This window comes from Panthera pardus, unplaced genomic scaffold, assembly GCF_024362965.1.
Source record: "Panthera pardus isolate Hobbes unplaced genomic scaffold, ASM2436296v1 HiC_scaffold_21, whole genome shotgun sequence".
In the NCBI taxonomy this organism is placed as follows: domain Eukaryota; kingdom Metazoa; phylum Chordata; class Mammalia; order Carnivora; family Felidae; genus Panthera; species Panthera pardus.
Window position 1 is genome coordinate 65,716,650 of NW_026526777.1, and position 20,934 is coordinate 65,737,583.

The 20,934-nt window shown below is 47.9% G+C and overlaps 1 protein-coding gene across 4 annotated transcripts in view; it reads left to right on the forward strand.

Annotated features, from left to right (window-relative positions):
• KIF26B (kinesin family member 26B) overlaps positions 1-20,934 on the forward strand; it is a 464,452-nt gene that overhangs the window by 311,635 nt on the left and 131,883 nt on the right. For all 4 annotated transcript variants that reach the window (XM_053909412.1, XM_053909415.1, XM_053909413.1 and 1 more), the window contains one exon: positions 14,177-14,360. In XM_053909412.1, coding sequence (XP_053765387.1) covers positions 14,177-14,360 — 184 coding nt within the window. The remainder of the gene's footprint in view (positions 1-14,176; positions 14,361-20,934) is intronic.

Sequence of the window (20,934 nt, forward strand, 5' to 3'; positions counted from 1 at the left end):
CATTAGGAGTCACTTCTATGCATCTTTGAACAACTCTTTGCGTTGGTGACGACTACGTATTTGACAGAATGGAAGGGAAGCACAGACGTTGAAAGATAAAGTGTCTATAGCTACCCTCAATTGAATAGGATTCATAAAGATAAAATGCCTTCTGAAATTTTAATAGAAATCAATGTGAAATTAGATTCAATTTATAATAACTCAAATTACAAGCAATTTATAGAGCGTATCTGTTGTGTAAACGTGGGAATCCAGACGAGAAGATGATTGATCGTTTGATTGATTATGTAACATGAATTACATTCTGTCCAGCTGCACCTGAGTATATTCACAGACACAGCTGGATGGCATCCTGGTCTAGAGAACAGATATTTTCTTCTTTTCACACAATGTGTTCCTAGAAGCTCTATCAGGACATAAATATTACTTTCCTGATAAGAAAATCAGACCTGGAGATTTTATTCTCAGCCAGGGATCCAGAGTCAGAAAGCTGTGGTTCTAATTAACAATGAGTTAGTAAAGTTGAGATAGTACTTTAAACCCATGTGGCTACTTAAAATAATACAACCATGGGGTGCCTGGGTGGCTCAGTCAGTTAAGCGTCCAACTTCGGCTCAGGTCATGATCTCACAGTTGGTGAGTTCAAGCCCTGCATCGGGCTCTGTGCTGACAGCTCAGAGCCTGGAACCTGCTTCAGATTCTGTGTCTCCCAGTCTCTCTCTCTCTCTCTCTCTCTCTCTCTCTCTGCCCCTCCACTGCTTGCAGTCTGTCCCTCAAAAATAAATAAACATTTAAAAACAATTTTTTTTAATTAACAGTAAAAAATAAATAATATAATCATGCTCCAAATTCTGCAAAAATGGGACTCATTTAACTTCGGATTCCAGTAACTGAGACTAGACACAGCATGAAAAATCTATTATTACCTATCGTAGATTTCACCTCCCTAAAAATAATATGCCTTCCAAAGTAAACATTAGTTCATTGTGCAGCTTAACTTAGGTCAGGTTTCTTTACAGACTTCGCCAGGAAATTCAAACGAAAATCTTCATTTATTTTGATAAATTTCTCTCTTGCCCGCAATTTGTTTCAAAAGAATTCCTTTGGTTGTAGCAGTGTTTAATCTTTTGGTAATTTTTTTCAAAAACACCTGCTAACTGCAAGACAAAAAAAGTAACAGAAGAATGTAGCAGAAACTTTCAGTGACAGGAATCCACTGAGTTATCTTCCCATTTTTAATTTCTTATTCTCCCTGCCTTCTCCTCTCCGTCCCCATACTACACAGATGCACTTGTGAACGGGTGTGCACACACACACACACACACACACACACTCCTGCGCGCGCATAGCCCCCAACAACTTCAGGGGTGCTGACTAGGGACAGTACATGCGATAGCAGAATGAGAGGGATTGAGGGGGGGTCCCTACTTGGTGCTCAAGACATGTTCTATCAATGAAGATGTGCACCCCAGATCTGCCTCCTTTCCCCTTCCCCTGTTATTTTGTAGCATAACCACCCTGCACCTGCAGAAATAACCAAATAAGTGGGAAGGTGTAAGAAAAGGTAAATGATAGGTCACTGTTAGCAGCTTTGATTCAAAGTCACAAAAGGAATCACCCCTCCAGTCACATAGGCTGTGATTACCTTAGAGTCTTTCTCCTTTCACAAATTATTTTGCTTTGGGGTGATCTCTCATCTATGCTGTCGGTCCCGTTGGGGATCACTTCTCTACTGAAAACAACAGTTGCCTCCTTCCTCTGCATCGGGCCTTTTGGACACACTTGTGGTGAGTGTACTTTATCGCCGTGTGCGTTTACCACGTTTTTCACCAACCTGCACAGACCCCAGCCCAGGCGGCCGGGCAGCAGAATCGATAGGAAAGGGGGCGGGGCATGTAAGTTTCTGCCTCTCTCCCTCTAACAGGGCTGCGGAGGTGCAGGCAGTCTAAACCACTGCCCCGGGGTCTGGGGCAGTCCAGCCTTGCAGCAGAGTCAGGGACAGGCAGTCTGTCCCTCTGCTGTATCCAGAGACCCCATGCAGATTGTGGTTCTTTGGAATAACTTACTTAATGATTCCTTCCAATTTCAACTATAGTAAATAATTTGCTGAACAAAAAGAAATATTGATATTAAAGGAGGAAAAACAATCACTTCCTTTAACAAACAAAACCGTTATATTCAAATTTAATTAACCAAGAAGCCCCCAAACCACAGAGCATGTCAGCCAGCATTGACAATTAATTAGCTTTGCTCTGAAAGAGCCACAGGTATTGAGCAAAGAGTTATGGATTAAAGGCTTTATTTTCTCTGCAGACGCTGCCCATTTCTAGCTCTCACACCCTGATAGCACTTTGCTGCTTCAGGCATCAAATTATTTCTGGAGTGAGTAATCTCATGTCAGTTTGTGATTTCACATGATCAAAATACGGGAAAAGTGAGAATAAAGCACTGTTTCTTTTAAAATGAAGACCTAAAGGGGCGCCTGGGTGGCTCAGTTGGTTAAGCCTCCGACTTCGGCTCAGGTTGTGAGCCCACGTACGGCTTGTGGGTTCGAGCCCCACATCAGGCTCTGTGCTCATGGCTCAGAGCCTGGAGCCTGCTTCTGATTCTGTGTCTCCCTCTCTCTCTGCCCCTCCCCTGCTCATGCTCTGTCTCTCTCTCCCTCCCTTAAAAATAAATAAACATAAAAAAAAAAATAAAGACCTAAAAAGTGAACAACACAACTGCCCTTCAGTTTCTTCTGCTTTTCAAAATAATTCTCTACCAAACAGCCAAGGAAGATAAATACTAAGGAAAACTTAGGGCATTAGTGGTCACCCTTGGCTTTTAAATGGACTGTCTTGTTTATGGTAAATCATGTGATTTCTTCTTTTCCACATTACATTAGCATATGTATAAATGACTTAACTAGAAACTACTGGAGTTAGCATTTAAAAGGCAGCATGATGTAATGAAAAGAACATTAGATTCATTAGATTCTTGGAATCAAATTATCTGGAATATGCTTATTCCTTGAAGGAATCTTAATTTTAGTTGGATAGTCCTTTTACCGTAGAAGATATATGTGTACACACACACACACACACACACACACACACACACATACACACACACATATTATGGACAACTGTTTCTCCCCAGAAAAATCCGGCACTGGCATTCCACACGGAATGGGCCTGAATTAGCCTGTGGTTGTCTTTTCCTGCCTATAGGCAGCTGAAATGCTGCATTGTAGTTACCTGGTTTCATCCACCGCATTCAGTAAGACTAGCTGGTTCTCCATTACTCGTGTTTGTGATAGGTCCCAGTAATGGCGGTTAAAGAAAATCATATATATCTAGTTGGGGATGGATTTTTAAACTTACATTTGCATTTATGTGGGTCTTGTGTCTAAGGTGCTCACAGCTCTTTTAATTTAGGTATTATTGGGCCCAGTTTGCAAAGGTATAGCTCTGGAGGAGGTTCAAGCTATGCAGTTTCTCTGGTACTAAGCAGGTTTGGGCTGGGCAGATCAGGCCAGAGGAAATGATCTGTAGATGGGAGGCATCATCTGTCCAGAAGAGATTAATGGCCAGAAGGTCAGTTGGCACAAGGCAAAATGTATAAGGACCTGAGTGCAAATTAGGAAGAAAGCCAGGGAGATCAACCCAGGCTGGAACGGAGGGCTTGTAAGCAGAAGTCAAGCTGGCAAGCCAAGGCGGAGAGGCAGGAGACCAGGAGGCCAGGGTTGGAGCCTGGGAAGACCAAGCTCCAGGGCTTGGAAGCAACTGCACGATAGGAACAAATGCTGGGTCGTCAAACCCGGGTGCAAGGTCATTGTCACCAGCTCAGACAGAAGGCAAGGCTGTGTCAGAGGGAAATGGGGCAGTGTGCCCACCCTGCGGGTGCTCTTCACCTGGCATCATCCAGGGCATCTATAGTCAACACACTGCAAAGAGAACGCCCTGAAGGCGTACCTCCAGACTGCCGTGTTCGCGATGGTTTTCTCCTCCCTGCCGAAGGTCTTACGGGTGTGTATTGGCAGGTGGGAGCCCGGGAGAGCAGGGAGTAGGAGTGTAACTTTGTAGGTGTGCGTGGAGAGGAATAACGACGTGCAGGTCGCGAAGAAGCCACCAGCTCTGGAGTCGTAAGCTCAAGGGTATGTCACACGGCATCGAAGGCAGTTGACAAATCGGTAGTGCGTTTCTTTAGACCTTTCTGTTACACGCGAACTGAGGGTGGTTTCGGTTTATTCCATCTTCCAATGTTCCTGACAGAACGAGGGTCTTCTCTCTTAAGATACGACAGATCGCAGAAGCTCGAAGCAAGAGGCCCCTTGCTGCTGTCATTCAGTCTCAGAACCAGAACTTTCCGGTCTCTAGGGAGGGTTTTCTTCCAGGTCCTGCCCTGGAGTTTGCCATCGGGGCAGTACCCAGGTCTGACGTAGGAGGTCTGCTGGACATGCGGGTAGTGAGAAGTCCACCTGTTCCCAGGCTGCCGATAGAGGGTGGCACCAGGTCACCATCAGGCTCTGGGCAGGTTCATTGGAGCAGAGGTCCCCAACCTTCTCTTGGGCCCCGGGGCCCTGCCTCCTACAGGTGGCACTGTGCTCACTGGTGAAGGCGCTCCATGAGAGCTCAGCTTGCGCAGAATACTGAGGGAAGCCAAGAAGTTCAGCCGCGGTGTCCAGTGCCCTGCTTCCCGGCCGCCAGAGTGAGCACAGCTTGGAGGACGGCGAGTTCTGAGCAACAGGCAACCGAATGAGCGTAGAGGGCTTAGCCCGTGGTGAAGACAGGTAGAAGGGTCTTTCTTAAAGTGTTCCAAATCCCAGTAGACATCGGAGCCACTTAGCTGAGCCTGGAGAAACCACAGCATCAGGGAGACCATGGCCTATGCACCTTCCAGAAACGGAGGCGGAGGACGCTTCCCTTTGAACTTCCCAAGCCGTGGACGGAGTGTTTATCTGGTGTTTCTAAAATCCAACAGCCAGGAAATTACAAATCCATGATTTGTACTTCTGTTTAGCTTTCTATACCAATGGCCAATTGTTTTTTTTTTTTTTTTTAATCAGACATCTTCTGCTTTATTTGGACACAGGAAAGCATTTCTCTTTTCACACAAGGACCTTGGCTCAGCTAACACTTTCATAGGGACCTGGCTTTCCACAAAGGAGAAGCTTTTACTTTGAGTAGCTTTGGTAAAAACCATGGTTTATGAATGGGGTCTTGTCGCGGCCATTATTTTTGCCTTGAGCCATATTGTCATTTGTTCGTAACGTTCTTACTCTGACCATGAAAAACTTCCAGACACACATGGATGGTAACATCCACCAACGGCGTGGGTTTTCAAACATTGCTTTTTACCCTTGGTTGTGCCCCCAGGTATGGGCGAATGGTGTGCGGTTCGGGTAACAGTTCAGGAGGAACTTCCAGCTTGACTCTGGTGGGGAAGCCCTTGAACTGGGTAGCTGGTTTACCTGCCATGTGTCCCCAGTCTCCTTCACACTTCTCTTTATCTCTGGAGCCGATGTAAAGTTATCAGTCGTGTGGGGTGGGGTGGATTCTTCTCATCTGTGCGATTTAGGAGTAGACTCTGGGACACAAAGCAGCTTCTGGGTGACTCAGAGATGACTTCTGTGATATCTGTAGCCCATTGATTGCACACTTGTGTTGTGCGCGGCTGTCATTCGGTAAATCCTGATGGACCGATTGGGTTCCCAGAGCGCTCGGATGCATTCTGAGCAGCTTTCGGCATCCTGTTTGTGTCTACAGAGGGGGAGGCAGGAGGTGATGGGGGGTGGCACATAATGATGTCCGTGGTGGCAGTAGATGTTGTGTTGCTGTTATTGTCAGGCAAGGACTCACTCCGGGTTGGGATTTTAGGGACAGAGAAGCCATTTTCATATAATTTGCCATTCACGTCCTAATTCTGGGCATGACCCGACTCACTCAGCAGAGACATTTTCCCCCTGTGATAGGAAGGTACGTTGCTAGGCAACTAGATCAGTAATTGGTAAATGCTTATATATGATTTGATTTGAGTTACATACAAAAATATGTAACTGGCTTTTTTTTTTTTTTTGGTCTTCATTATTAATCAAATGATTATCATTTGGTTTTATTTTGCCCAAATAAAATAAAATAACTGCTTTTATTTATCAAGTTGCATCATAGCACAAGGCAGTGGAAAATCCCCAGTCCTAGAAGACAGAAAGCTTGAATCCTAATCTCAAAGATGAGAATCGCTAGTCCTGTGACTATGGATAAGATCTGGTAACTTCGGAGCCTTCCTCTTTTCTAACCTGTCATTTGTGGTACAGATAACTTCTCAGCAGCGAGGATGGCTGTGACCAGGGATGGAACATACTTGAGAAAGAATAAGACGTTCTGTTGCAAGGTCTAAGCATTACCTAGAACCCTAGGCTATGTAAGCTTGGACTTTCCATGTGTCGTAACCCCAAGGGCTGGATGGATCGCCCAGCACTTGAGTAGTACACACTGTCACCTCAACAAGGCACAGAGCTCTGGGGTCAGTGTGGCAGGTCCAGAAGAAAGGACATGTGATATTGATGTTCAGCAAGTTAATACTGTAGTGCTGGAGAGAGAGAGAGAGAGAGGCCAGAGCCCTCACCTCAAAGCAGCGTCTCATCAAATGTCGGAACACAAGATAGATACTCTCAAGACCAGTCGCTGTAAGACTTCAAGGCAACAGATGAGGCCCCCTGAAGGCTAAAGTAGTTGATGACGGCAGCTTAGACAAGCCGTTGAAGAGTGGGTAAATTTTTTAAGCATAAGGTAAATTCATAGAAATTATCACCGTGGGTGAGTATCGTGCATTAAACTGTAGAAGTCAATTCATTTTCAAACTGTAATCGCGTCCTGCTGTAGTGTGTTACACACCGTGGTATGACGTTAATGGCCAGCCATGGTTTGCTCCTAAACATTTTATTGGAAGTCATGTCACGAATTCTCTTCTAGCACTGATGAAATGGATCATTTACATAAAAATGGGGAAACCCCCAAGACCCGTGTGATTTTCAGTCTCTGGAGACATGGAAATGACCTCAGGGACAGCCAGTTATGAAATGGAAAGGTGAAGGAGGATGTTCTCACTCCCTGCTGGAGAGTTTCCAGAAAGACCAGCAAGCTTCACGGCAGTGCCATAGCGCTTTTAAATAGGTCTTCTCTCACGGTGACGCCTAACTGGCAGTCTGTTGCCCTTGTTTTGTTTCTTTGCTTGCACGTGGATATCTTAACTGTTTCCAGAAGGTTCGCCTTAGACCACTGGTTCTTGTCACACCCTCTGTATTTACAGTCGGCTCTATTTTCTTCTCCGTCTTGTGTCATTGACCGCACAGATTTCTTAGGAGCTGCTGTGATCTGTCATGTCATTGCTCATTATCAGGCAGTCTCCATCCTCAGAGCTCTGACGTATTTTGGGATGGCAGATAAGCCATCGTAGCCCATGGCAGCCCCAGCCATTGTCACGTTCAGTTGAAGTTTAGATCGTCTTTCATGTGCTGACGGTGGACATCCTACCACTGTCGTCCCCTCCTGGGTCAGGACCCTTTCCCTTTGGCAGATGTAGCAGTTTTGAGGACCTCAGCCTGTCCTCCTCTGGAGTGGTTGGTTCTTCAGCTGATGTCTCACCAGTCAATTGCCTGGGTCCAGGACCGCCTGGGTGGCTCAGTCGGTTAAGCATCTGACTCTTGACTGTAGCTCAGATCATGATCTCATGGTTCACAACTCAAACTCTGCATCGGGCTCTGCGCTGACAGCACGGATGGTTGGGATTCTCTCTCTCTCTCTCTCTCTCTCTCTCTCTCTCTCTCTCTCCCCCTCTCTCTCTGCCTCTCCCCCATTTGCACACACACTCTTTATCTCTCTCAAAAATAAATACACATTAAAATTTTTTTTAATTACCTGGATCAAATTTGGTAGAGCTTGAATGACCTCTTAATTTTTATAAGCCCATCTATCCGAGCATCTCACACTTGAACACTCGCCTCAGATCAAAGGAAATGCTCTCAGAATGTGGTTAGCAACACACAGTATGTAGGATTTTAAAAAGGACGGCGAATCCTTAAAAAATGACAATACTGCCTGATATTCCTTCCTCTTCCCTAAGGTAAGTTCTATGCTTCATGAAGCTAATAATTCTTAAAAATTGTTAGGTCAATAATTTAGTAATCTCTAGACCCTAAGGGTGGTAGACCCCAATTTAATTCTCATGAGATACACTTAAAATGATGGGCTTTCCGTTTAAGCACCCCACAATTCTGAAAATTGAAGGTCAAATAGTCTATCACACAAGCACCAAGAAAAAAAAAAGAAGAATCCTCATAAATTCCCCCTCTGATCTATATAACTGAGACCTAAGGTTTTCCCCCCCAACTAAACCAATAAAATTTACCAGGTAATTATTTCTCTCATTTTTTTTTTTTTTTTTTTTTAGATTTGGGTAGATCTGGCCAATCAGAGTAAGGAACCATCCCATGTGAAGGTCATGTCAGTTCTAAACTGATTCCTGAATTCAGATACCATCATATAATATGTTAGGATGGTTGTCTCCTGGGTGAGATGATAAGGCAAGGGAGAGAAAGGGGTAGAACCCAGAGGGAAGAACTGAGCTCCCCAGTTTAAATGCTCGCCAAGTTCACACTAGCCTGATGTGCTTAGCGTGGCACCGTTTTCTTTTTCCTTTTTTAATTTTTTTTAATGTTTTTCATTTTTGAGAAACAGAGCACTAGTGGGGGAGGGGCAGAGAGAGAGGGAGACACAGTCCGAAGCAGGCTCCACGCTCTGAGCTGTCAGCACAGGGCCCTACGCAGCACTCAAACCCACGGACCAGAAGATCATGACCTGAGCCGAAGTTGGACGCTTAACAGACTGAGTCACCCAGGCACCCCAGCACCACTTTCTTGACAGGTATTCAGTAAATATTAATTTCATCCTGTTAGGGAGGCTCTCTTCTTTTCTTGAAATAAGGCACAGAGCGGCGCCTGGGTGGCTCAGTTGGTTGAGCGTCCGACTTCGGCTCAGGTCATGATCTCGTGGTTCCTGGGTTCAAGCCCCGCGTCGGGCTCTGTGCTGACAGCTCGGGGCCTGGAGCCTGCTTCGGTTTCTGTGTCTCCCTCTGTCTCTGCCCCTCCCCTGCTCATGCTCTGTCTCTCTCTCTCTGTGTCAAAAATAAATAAGCATTAAAATGTTGTTAATAAATAAAACAGAAATAAAAGAAATAAGGCACAGAGAAGTAAATGAAGATCAATATTTAAAGATGTGTACCGGGATGAATAGCTTGAGGTAGTATATGATATTATCCATGGTAAGAACAAGACAAGTAAATATTGCTTATAATTGTGTTTTAAGGAGGGCTTTTTTTGTTGTTGTTTGAAATCTTGTAAGACAACCTACTCATTTGTTTTTCTCCGTCGGAAGAAAGAACTTGTAAGGCATTAATTACACAAAATACACGTCTAGCCAAAATGTCTTCACTCTTTTTGTTCTCTCATGACTGCCTCTCCTTTATGTCACTGATAATACAATTATCCATGAGTGATTTCTGTACCTTAACCTTCTCCTCTCTGCCTGTCATTGGAGTGCTACACAGTAGGAGTGGAAGCTACTGACTTGTAAGAAATTGGAACACGTAAGACAGATCAAACAGCTGGTTATAACGATGTCAAAATTAAAATAAAATGTCCTTCTAGAATATAAGGCTGTAAACTATGGCTTTTATTAATCTTTCAAATTCTGGCGTTCTCTAAGGGTATTTATTTCAAATACGTGTTTCAAACAGAAAGGAATTTTTCAATGCGCTCGCAAAAGGATTCCCCCCATTTCTGTTTTTCTGCATGGAAGCCAACCACGGCTTCCCTAAAAGGACTAGCGTTTCCAGGAATTGCCTCAGAATCTTGGAAGAGATTTTGGAAATCATCTGATTTTCCCAATGCACACATTCTTTCCCTTGATGTCCCCTGGAAGTGCCTTTCTAACTACTATCTGGATGCTTCCAGTGGCAAAGAGCTCACTATTTCGCGAAGCACACCCATTACTAATGGGTTACTCTCATTTCTGGAAAGGTATCACTTATACTTATAAACCCAGTTATGCCTTTCTGTTTTACCTGCCTGGTAAGAGATGGTGTGGTGCAACATGGGGCAGGGAGACCTAGATTCAGTCTTAGCCTCACTGCCTATAACCCTTCAAAGGACCGTCTGTTAAACCTCCTGGGGGGCCTGGGGGGCTCAGTCACTTCAGCATCCAACTCTTGATTTCAACTCAGGTCATGATCTCAGGATAGTGAGATCAAGCCCTGCACTGGGCTCTGTGCTGGCCGTGTGGAGCCTGCTTGGGATTCTCTCTCCCTCTGTCTCTGCCCCTCCCCCCCCAACTCAAAACAAATATATAAACTTTAAAAAAAAGACAAAAAAAAGAACTTCCTGTTACTGAACACTGCACGTGCAATCTTAATTTTCATAAAAAGCCTGTAACGGTAGGCACTGTTTTTGCTGTGTCTTACTATGCAGAAATGATAACATTTATAATAGGGACGATGGTCGTATGATTGAATGCCAAGCACATGCCGGGTGCTCTGGAGACACTTTGTATACATTATAAACATCAGAATTGAAGTAACTTGCCCATTATCTCTACTCAGCATCTGAAGAAGCTGGGTGTTCAGATTCAGGTCAGGTACTAAAAAGACTCTGGGTTTGACTCTTTAAGTCTCATTTCTTTGTGAGATAGGAGCGCTATTATTTTCTTCACCAGGTTTTCTGAGATTCAGAAAGATAGCCTGTGAAGTTATCTGGCATTCTTGTTTGAAAAATACCTCCTGCTACATAGCATGTATTCATTAAAATTTGTTTTTTAATGTGCATTTATTTTTGAGAGAGAGACAGAGCATGAGTGGGGAGGAGTCAGAGAGAGAGGAAGACACAGAATACGAAGCAGGTTCCAGGCTCTGAGCTGTCAGCACAGAGCCCGATGTGGGGCTTGAACCCACAGACTGTGAGATCGTGACCTGGACTGAAGTCGTACGCTTAACCAACTGAGCCACCCAGGCGCCCCTATTAATTTTTTTAGACTTTAAAAAAAAAATACTCTTCCCTCCCTTTTCTCCTGGTTTATATTCCCGAGGCTAAATATCCCCAATTCTTTGGGTCTTCATTCATTCATTCATTCATTCATTCAGCATATACATATGCTTCTTTGGCCCTGCCAGGATCTACATTATAGACAGGAAACAGACAATTAACAACCAACATGAATACTGAGTAAGTCACCTGCTGTATTAGAAGGCAGTAAGTGCCATGCAGGGGGTGGGTGGCTAAGGCAGGCAGGATAACGGAAATGAGGAGATTGGGGGCAAGGTCGTGGTTCATTTACTATAGCTGTGCAACCAGTTACCCCAAAAACTTAGTGGCATAAAGCAACAGTGATCACTTATTATCCCTCATGGTCTCTGGAGTTCAGAAATTTGGGACAAGACATAGTTGGGATGGGTCATCTCTGCCCACAATGCCTTGGGCCTCAGCTGGAAGACTTGAAGTTTGACCCCTGGAATCATCTAAAGGCTCATTTATTCAGACGTCTGGTAGTTGATGCCGGCTGTTGACTGGAGCCCTCAGCTCTTCTCTGCGTGGCCGTTTCTGTGTGGCTTGTGCTTCCTCACAACATGGGGGCTGGGTTCCCAGGGCAAGAGAGCCGGTAGCAGCCATATTGTCTGTTACGACCCAAACTTGGATCATTCCCACCATATTCTGGGTTCAAGACCATGTCAAAGTTCCACTGGGGTTGAAAGAGAAGGAAAATAGACCATGCCTGTCAATGGAGATATGTCAATGACGTGTCATAGGAAGAGTATAAGAGATGAGATATATATCGGTGCAGCCATTTTGGAAAGTACAGTCCGCCGTGGTGCACAGGGTAGGTTCATTGATGAGGTAACATTTGAAGAAAGATTTAAAGGAGGTAAGGGAGGAAACCATGTACCTAGCTCTACCTGGGGCAGAGCATTCCAGGCCAAGGCAGGAGCCTGTGCAAAGGCCCTGTGGCTGGAGTGTATCAGGAGTATCTGGAGGCTAGTATGGCTGGATCAGAGTAACTGAAGACGAGAATAGTAGGAAAGGTGGTCTGAGATATGAGGGAGGATATATGTGAGGCCTTCTAGGCCCCTGTAATTACTTGGCTTTTACTATGAGATAAGAAGCAAAAGGAAGGTTTTAAGCAGTTATGTTTTAACAGAACCACTCTGACAACTGTGTGGAAAATAGACTGCACAGCAGGGGCTAGGGGTGGGGGGCAACAGAGGAAGGGAGACAAAGTAGGAGACTATTTTAGGAATCCAGGCAAGAGAGCTTAGTGGCTCAGAGGGAGACAGGAGCAGTAAAGGTGATGAGAGGTAGTACATCACGGACCTATTCTGAAGTCACAGCCAATAAGGTTTCCTGATGGGTCGGCTGGCTGGTGTGGAAGAAAGAGGAGTCAGAGGTGTCGGGGCCATTGCACGGGTGGAATCGCCATTTTCTGAAAGAGGGAAGGCTGAGGGCATACAGCTTTTCAGGAAAAGATCATGAATTTGGTCTTCAAGTGCAAGATGTCTGTTAGATCTCCAGGTGGGGCACAGGGCGTCGGGGCTCCGCCCTCCTGTTCCTCACGTAACCCACTCCCCTGTATTTCACTCTCGTGAAGATTTTTGGGTTTACAGCTAAGAACATACAAACTTTGAAGTGATGATTCCTGGTGGCTGTATTTGCACCGTGGCGATTTTGTAGCTCAAGAGATTTGCCAGAGGATGATAATTACCGACCCAAGATTAAAACTAACTATTCCCGATCAGTAAGATGGGGGACGGGAGGAGGTGCAGGCGATGATGATTCTGTCTCCTTGACCTGCGTCACTGGTGACCTGTCAGGCAGCTGACAGTGGATGGATTAGGAGGTTTTGGTCTGTCGAACAAGGTCATGGTAGTCTGGTTGTTTTAAACAGCAGCTCAAACGTTTAATACCATTGGATGAGGCAATTGGAATTCGTCCAACACAAGTACAGTGTGAAAACACCAAGAATTCATCCAGAAGCGAATATGTTAGAGTCTCTGAAATGCCTCTGCCTTGTGGCCACTCGCCTCGTTTCACTGTAAGAGGAAGTGTTGCAGAGCATTTGAATGGTCGGGGACGTGACATGAACAGTAGATGTTATTAACAATGTTGGCAACCCCCCCACTCCCACCCCACCCCCTCACTGTTCCCCATCTGCAGGCTCTGTGCCAAGTTTGCTGGCTCTGACCCTCACTCCCTGGTGCTTGCCCAGTGAATTGCGTTTTGTATCGAAAGACCACCCCGCAGAGAGCCTGGTTTCCACCCAAGGAGCCCCTACTCTCAAGCAGCACCATTTACCCTGGCTGGACTTCATTCTGATTTGGTGTTCTGTTTCTGAAACCAGGTTGACTTATGTTTCCCCATCGCATTGGGCCCTTTTCTTCCACCACCAGGCACAGAGCATGCCTTCCTTGGTCACCTTGTAGATCTTCATCAGGCTGGCTTGGAATTGTTAGAATCTCTAAATAGCTCATGAGGTCTCTCCCACTCGAGTTTGTGCCAGAGAAGCTATGGGACGATTAACCTAACGGGTGCTGTTTTATCCCCAGAGATGACCAGCTTTGTCCATGCTGAGGCTGAGTGTAGATAACAAACTCCCCTTTGTAAATCGTGATTGCAAGAGCCGTGCACTTTTATGGCATTTTTCTTCTGTGTGAGCGATTGGGTAGCTCACGAGGGCCGTTGCCGCGATGGGGCTGCTGGCAAGCACCCAGAGGATGAACAGGGAACTGTCAGGATTCAGGAAGAACGAGGGGCTCTTTAAGAGAAAGAAAACACGAGGCACCTGGGTGGCTCAGTCGGTGGAGCATCCAACTCTGGATTTCAGCTCAAGCCATGATCCCAGGGTCGTTGGAATGAGCCCCGCATTGGGCTCCCCGCTGAGTGTGGAGCCTGCTCAAATCCTCTGTCTCTCTCTGTCTCTCTCTCTCTCTCTCTCAAATAAAATTTAAAAAGAGAGAGAAAGGCTCTCTCTCAAATAAAATTTAAAAACAGAGACAGAGACAGAGAGAGAGCAAGGAAATAAAGCAACCCTAGCATATCTGATTGGACCATACTTTTCTCCTTACTGGCCCTTTTCTGCATTTTTCCTTCCAGGGCCGCCCAGAAGTTAAATCTGTCTTCCAAAAAGAAGAAACACCGGCCTTCCACGTCTTCTGTGGCCGAGCCCCCGCTCTTTGCCACCAGCTTCAGTGGCATCCTGCAGACCTGCCCTCCCCCGGCCCCGCCCTGTCTGCTGCGGGCGGTCAACAAGGTGAAGGACACGCCAGGCCTGGGCAAGGTAGGTGCTGGGCGGTGGGGCGGGTTGTGCATCGAGGCGAAAGCAGAGGACGAGGAGCCCAGTTGGTTTGTTAACACAAGGGGGTGACCAGGGAGCACAGGGGTCAAAATGCAATTCACTCGGAAGTACCGTCAGCATTTCTTCAGTCCCATGTATGACGTGGCCAGTGGAGACCATGAGAGTGTTCGCGATCTGATTGGGTTTGGGCAGGACACAGGCAGCCGGGCAGTGTCGACAGATCTGTAGCCGTGTGAAGTAAACAAAGACACAAAGGGCAGCAGGCGGAGGCTGCTTCGAAAACTTCGTTTTCAGACACCACCCCCAGACTCTCGGCGCCGATGTGGGTGTCTGGGTGAACTACTCACACTCTGCCCTTCAGATGGAGAATAAGCCGAGACTCAGGAAAACATTTAGCTGAGGAAAGGTGGCTGCTGTGTTTCTTTCGTCTTCGTCAGAAGTGGGACGGGGCACACGACCCCGCCGGTGCCTTGCGCGCTTAACGCGATCTGCCACCGCCTTCTTTCTGGAACGCTGCAGGTCTGGCTGAAGGCTTGGCTGCTGTACTGTGAGGACCGAGCTTGCGCGGTCGCTGATTCCCTTTTTCCCTGGACCCCCAGTCACGGCCGTTCCAGGTGCCTGGTCTTCCCGTAACTCACCGGCCTTCTGGAACTCACCGTGGGGCCCTCTGCCCCTTCTTTCTTGGCCACGCCTTCCTCTCCTCACTGCTTCTCTGCCTCCTCCCCTCCTCCGTGCTCTCCCACCCCCCCCCCCCCAACTTCACCACCCGCCTCGGGAAGGCATGAACTTGCCGTGTTCCTCTTCCCGACCGTGTATAAACTGGAAGATTGTTTTGAACGGAGCAATGCTTACTCCAGCGGAATGTATGCGGTTCTGGAATTTTCCCGACGGTTCCCCCCAGGCCCAGAAGTAGAGTAGGGAACAAGGGCTGTAGGGCTGCCCTCGCCTCACCAGCCAGGAAGGAGACAGAGAAAACCCTGCGGGTTGGGATCTCTCTCTAGGGAAGGACTCGTAGAGGGGACACCTGCTGAGGGGGGACAGTGACACCCTCACGGAGGTCATCATGGATGGTTGACATGCTGCCTTCTGAGGAGGGCGGGTAATGCAGGGCTTTAAAATCGCGTCTTTTCTTTTTAATCGTGGAAAAGCTAACACGTCACATAAAATTTACCACCTGACCCATTTTTTAAGCGTACGCGGGCTTCTGTTTTGCTAAGAGGAGTTTGGAACTTGAATGCTGGAGCCGAACTGCCCCTGGACGAAGTCGAGTTAGAAGTACAGCAGAATTGAAAATAGAATAAATAGTAAGTGTTGTATATAAATCAGCATGGGCGAAGTTGAGAAGCTTGATTGAATCGCCAGAAGCCGCTTAATTATTTAAACCTGAGGTGGGGGTGGGGCGCAAGCCCCGCTCAACCCTGACCTCTCGTGCCTCAACCACACGAGGACTCCCTCAGGAGACCCGGGAGCGTTTCCCAGGCCTGTGGGTTTAGTGAAGAAGATAACTGAGGCCCCCCCTGGGGGTAAGAGATTTTCGGGTTCCTCCTGACTCAAGCCCGGAAGTCAACACCTACAGCCGCTTTGTTTTCTGCGGTCTCACTGGGCTGCCACGAGGTATGCATGATCTTTAACACTTTGGGGTGGGGACAAGAATGCACTGGGGCCACGGGGGCAGCCAAATCACCGTGGGATCCAGCTGCCCTGATCCAGGGGAGAAGGCCACGCTTCCCTTTGCGGAGTCACGGCTGGGAGAGAAAGGGTAGCAGGAGCGGCCAAGGGCAGACACACAGGGAGACCAGAGGCGCTCCATGGCGGGGACCATGCCAGAAGCAACCCGGACCCTCCTCCCAGAGTCAGTGTGGCCGCTGGGCGCTGCTTCAGGGCAAAAGCTCCTGTGGAGGCCGCGGGGGCGGAAGGGTTTGCAATAACTTCAGCGTGTCTGGAGCTGACGTGCAGCAGACACACAACACAGAAAACGTCTGGGCGTCGTCGGCCCCGGGGGTGCGCGTTGGCAAACTGCAGATGCTTGTCGAGCGCCTACTACGTGTCAGGCACAGTGCCGGGCACTAGGCTTGCAGTCAGGGACAGACAAGGCAGAGGCCGCTCCTTCCAGCACTTTCAACCTGGTGCATTTATTCCAGTCAGTCTTAGAAGTCTCAGTAATTTCAGGCGCTTGGGTGGCTCGGTCGGTTAGGCGTCCGACTCTGGATCTCGGTTCTGGTCGTGATCTCGCGGTTCCTGAGATCCAGCCCCGCATCGAGCTCTGTGCTGACGGCGCAGAGCCTGCTTGGGATTCTCTCTCTCTCTCTCTCTCTCTCTCTCTCTCTCTCTTTGCAGCCATGCCTCCTGTGCGTATCGCTTAAAAAAAAATTTTTTTTTGATGTTTATTTATTTCTGAGAGAGAGAGAGAGGGAGCACGAGTGGGGGAGGGGCAGAGAGAGAGGGAGACACAGAATCCGAAGCAGACTCCAGGCTCCAAGCTGTCCGCACAGAGCCCGACGCGGGGTTTGAACTCACGGACCGCGAGATCACGACCTGAGCCGAAGTCGGACGCTCAACCGACTGAGCCCCCCAGGCGCCCCCTGTGCGTAACACTCGAAGGTGAGAGTGGTAACGGTACTGGCAATGGTCTCGGTGGTGAGGCCAGCAATCCACCAGTACCTGGCTAATTCTCCTCTTCCCAGGAGAACACCTGGAGGGAAATCCAGGAAGCATGAGGGGAAAGGACCCTCCTTTCCCCTTCAGGACCCCCAGGAGTGCCTCCAAAGCTGGAATGTTGAGCGCTCAGCCTGTGTTCCCCCATCGTGTTTTGGGGACGTAAGACTGCTCGTATAGGTGGGTGCTCTCAGCAAGAGAACCCACACTGCGAACGATGGAGTGATCGCCCAAAATTGGATGGAGAAACTTGGAGGGGAATCGTGGCAAATGAAGCGGGGACAGGTGGGGAGGACGTGTCATAGTTGATTTACTCAGCGAGTGTCTATAGAGGTACCGTGTCCCAAGTACCGCCGTGGGTGCCCCAGGAGGGCACACTACAGGGGAGCAGAGTGGCCATTCTGGGCGCCTCCCTGCAAAGGAAGTGGGGGGTCCTGTCCTGATCTCCGGGAACTCAAGGCTCCCATGAAGATGTTTGCCTGGCAGCAGACTCAGCCACTACTTCTGTGCCGTTTCCTGCCCCTGGGGATCCCTGCTAAGACTAGGCATCCTGGGGGGTGGCCCCCCGTCACCATCTGTCCGCAACCGTCTGTGCGTCTCTCGAGTGCCTCCTGAGATTTCTCTTCCTGGGGCAGTGCGGCCCAAAGGCAGGCGACTTGGCGGAGTCCTAGGAGTTGGGACTTAGAAATAGACTTGCTTGTCTGGCTGCATTATTTCTCTTCTGCTGTAAATGCTGGGCCATAACTCTGTTCTTCTCAGCCCTTGGTTTTAAGTTGTGTGTATTTCATTCAGCATTGTTTTGCAAACCCAGTAACATCATATCTTGACCTCTATTAAAAGGTATGTTCTGTAAATAATCTCTCTCTGTCTCTCTGTCTCCTGCTCGCTCACACACACACACACACACACACACACACACACACACGGACACGCTGCTTGGCCAGTGTCACCACCAGGTTCTATATTGTCTAGATTTAGCAGAATTCTCAACTGTCTCTTGTTTGATGTGTAAACTCCTAGCATAGAAAAAATAAAAGAACCACGTGAGCTCTTTCGTGCAGGCTATTTTTCCTTTACAGATTTATAAACCTTCCCACGGTAGAAGTCATTTGATTGCAGGCACACCTCAGACATACTGCGGGTTTGGTTCCAGCCCACTGCGGTAAAGCGGAGATCACAATCAAGTTGGCCAAATGTATGTTTTGGGTTTCCCAGTACATATGAAAGTTACGTTTACATGATACCGTAGTCTATTAGGTGTGCAGTAACGTTGGGTCTAAATCAACAATGTACATACACACATACCTTAATTAAAAAATACCTATTGCTAAAAACTGCTAACCATCTGAGCTTCCAGTGAGTCGTGATTTGCCTGCTGCTGGAGGGTCTTGCCTCCCTGTTGGCGGCTGCTGACTGGTCAGGGTGGTGGGGCTGAAGGTTGGGGTTGGGGCAGTTTCTGAAAATAAGACAAGTTGGCCTCATCGCTGGACTCTTGCTTTCATGAGCGAAGTCTCTGGAACACGCGACGCGGCCTGATCGCATCTGACCCCTGGCGGAACTTCTTTCGGGACTGGAGTCCTGCCTCAGACCCTGCCGCTGCCTTATCGGCTCAGCTGATGTCCTGTTCCGAATCCTCCGTTGTCATTTCAACGGTCTGCCCAGCGTCTTCACCGGGAGGACCTTCCACCTCCAGAAACCATGTGCGCATCCGATCAGGTTTGACGAGGAGATGGCAGCCCTTCGGTCCCGTCTGCAGCCCCCACTTCTGACCCCGGTTCCCTTGCTGTTTCCACCACAGCTGCAGGGGCTCCCTCCCCTGACGTCTTGAAGGGGCATCTTGAGGGCTGGAACCAACTTCTTCCAAAGCCCTGTGAATGCTGGTACTTTGACTTCTTTCCACAAATCACAAGTATTCTTAATGGTGTCCAGGATGGTGAATCCTTCCCAGAAGGCTTTCAGTTTACTTTGCCCAGATCCAGCAGAGGAATCACTGTCGACGGCAGCTGTGGTGCTACAAAATGTGTGTTTTCAAGACCTGAAGCTTTGATCCATGGGCTTAGAATGGATGTCGTGTCAACAGTCATGAATTCAACATGAATCTCGTCCATGTCCATCAGAGCTCTTGGGTGAACTGGTGCATTATCTGTCAATGAGCAATCATGTTTTTTTTTTGTTTTTAATTTTTTTTAATGTTTATTTATTTTTGAGACAGAGAGAGACAGAGCATGAACGGGGGAGGGTCAGAGAGAGAGGGAGACACAGAATCTGAAGCAGGGTCCAGGCTCTGAGCACAGGCTCTGAGCCTCAGCACAGAGCCCGACGCGGGGCTCAAACTCACGGACCATGAGATCATGACCTGAGCTGAAGTCAGACGCTTAACCGACTGAGCCACCCAGGCGCCCCTGAGCAGTCATGTTTTAAAAGCATTCTTTTTTCTGAGCAGTAGGTCTCAACAGTGGGCTTGAAATATTCAGTAAACCATGCTGTAAACAGATGTGCTGTCATCCAGGCCTTGGTCCATTTCTAGAGCACAGGCAGAGTAGATGTAGCATAGTTCGTAAGGGCCCGGGGATTTTTGGAATGCCACATGGACGTAGGATTCAAGTTAAAGTCCTCACCGGCTGCATTAGCCCCTCAGAGAGTCAGCCTGTCCTTTGAGGCTTTGAAGCCAGGCACGGACTCCTCTCCAGCCATGAAAGTCCTAGATGGCGTCTTCCAGTGTGAGGCTGTTCTGTCTACACTGAGACCTGTTGTTGAGTGTAGTCCCCTCATTAATTCTCTCGGCTGGACCTTCTGGAGAACTTGCTGCAGCTTCTCCATCGGACTTGCTTCCTCACCCTGTACTTTTACGGAGACGGCTTCTTCCCTTCAACCTCGTGACTCAGCCTCTGCCAGCTCAGACTTCTCTCCTGCGGCTTCCTCCCTCTCTGAACCTTCACAGACTTGAAGGGAGCCAGGGCCCTGCTCTGGGTCAGGCTGTGGCTTAAGGGAATGTCGTGGCTGTTGGCTCTTCCGTCCGGACCACGGACGCTTCGTCCGCGTCGGCGGTACGGCTGTTTCGCTGTCTTGTCATTCGTGTGTTCCCCGGAGTAGCAGTTGTAATTTCCTTCAAGAACTTTCCCTTTGCATCCACAGCTTGGCTCGCTGCTTGGTGCACGAGGCCTGGCTTTCTCTCTATCAACTCTCAGCTTCACCATTTCTAGCTTTTGATTTAAGGCGAGAGACATGTGACCCTTCCCTTCACTTGAACACACAGAGGCCACCGTAGGGTTATTAACTGGCTTACTTTCGATATTAATGTGTCTCGGGGAACAGGCCCGAGGAGAGCAGAGAGATGGGGAATAGCCAGTCGGTGGAGCTGTCAGAATACACCCGATATTTATTGATTAGTTCGCCATCTTGTATGGGCACAGTTTGTGGTACCCCAATTACAGTAGTAACAGAGATCGCTGATCGCAGGTCACCGTAACCAGTATGGTAATGAAAAAGTTAGAGATATTGTGAGAAATACCAAAATGTGGCACAGAGACGGGCAGTGAGCAGCTGCTGTTGGAGAAATGGTGCCAGTAGACTTGCTTGGCACGGGGGCTCCACGTTCCTTCAATTTGTATTAAGTGTCTGTGAGGTACAACAAAGTGAACCACAATAAAATGAGGTGTGCCTGTACTAAACCCTGTGACACTCTCCTGAAGAGGAAGCCCAGATTCCTTTCCAACTGACATTCTGAGTACAAGATGAAACCAACGAGATAGAAAAAATTGATTAAAATAAGATTTTTAAAAATTTGTTTTAAGTTTATTTATTTTGAGAGAGAGAAAGAAAGAGAGAGATCGAGCATGCGAGCAGGGGAGGGGCAGAGGGAGAGGGGGAGAGAGAATCCCAAGCAGGCTCCACGCTGTCA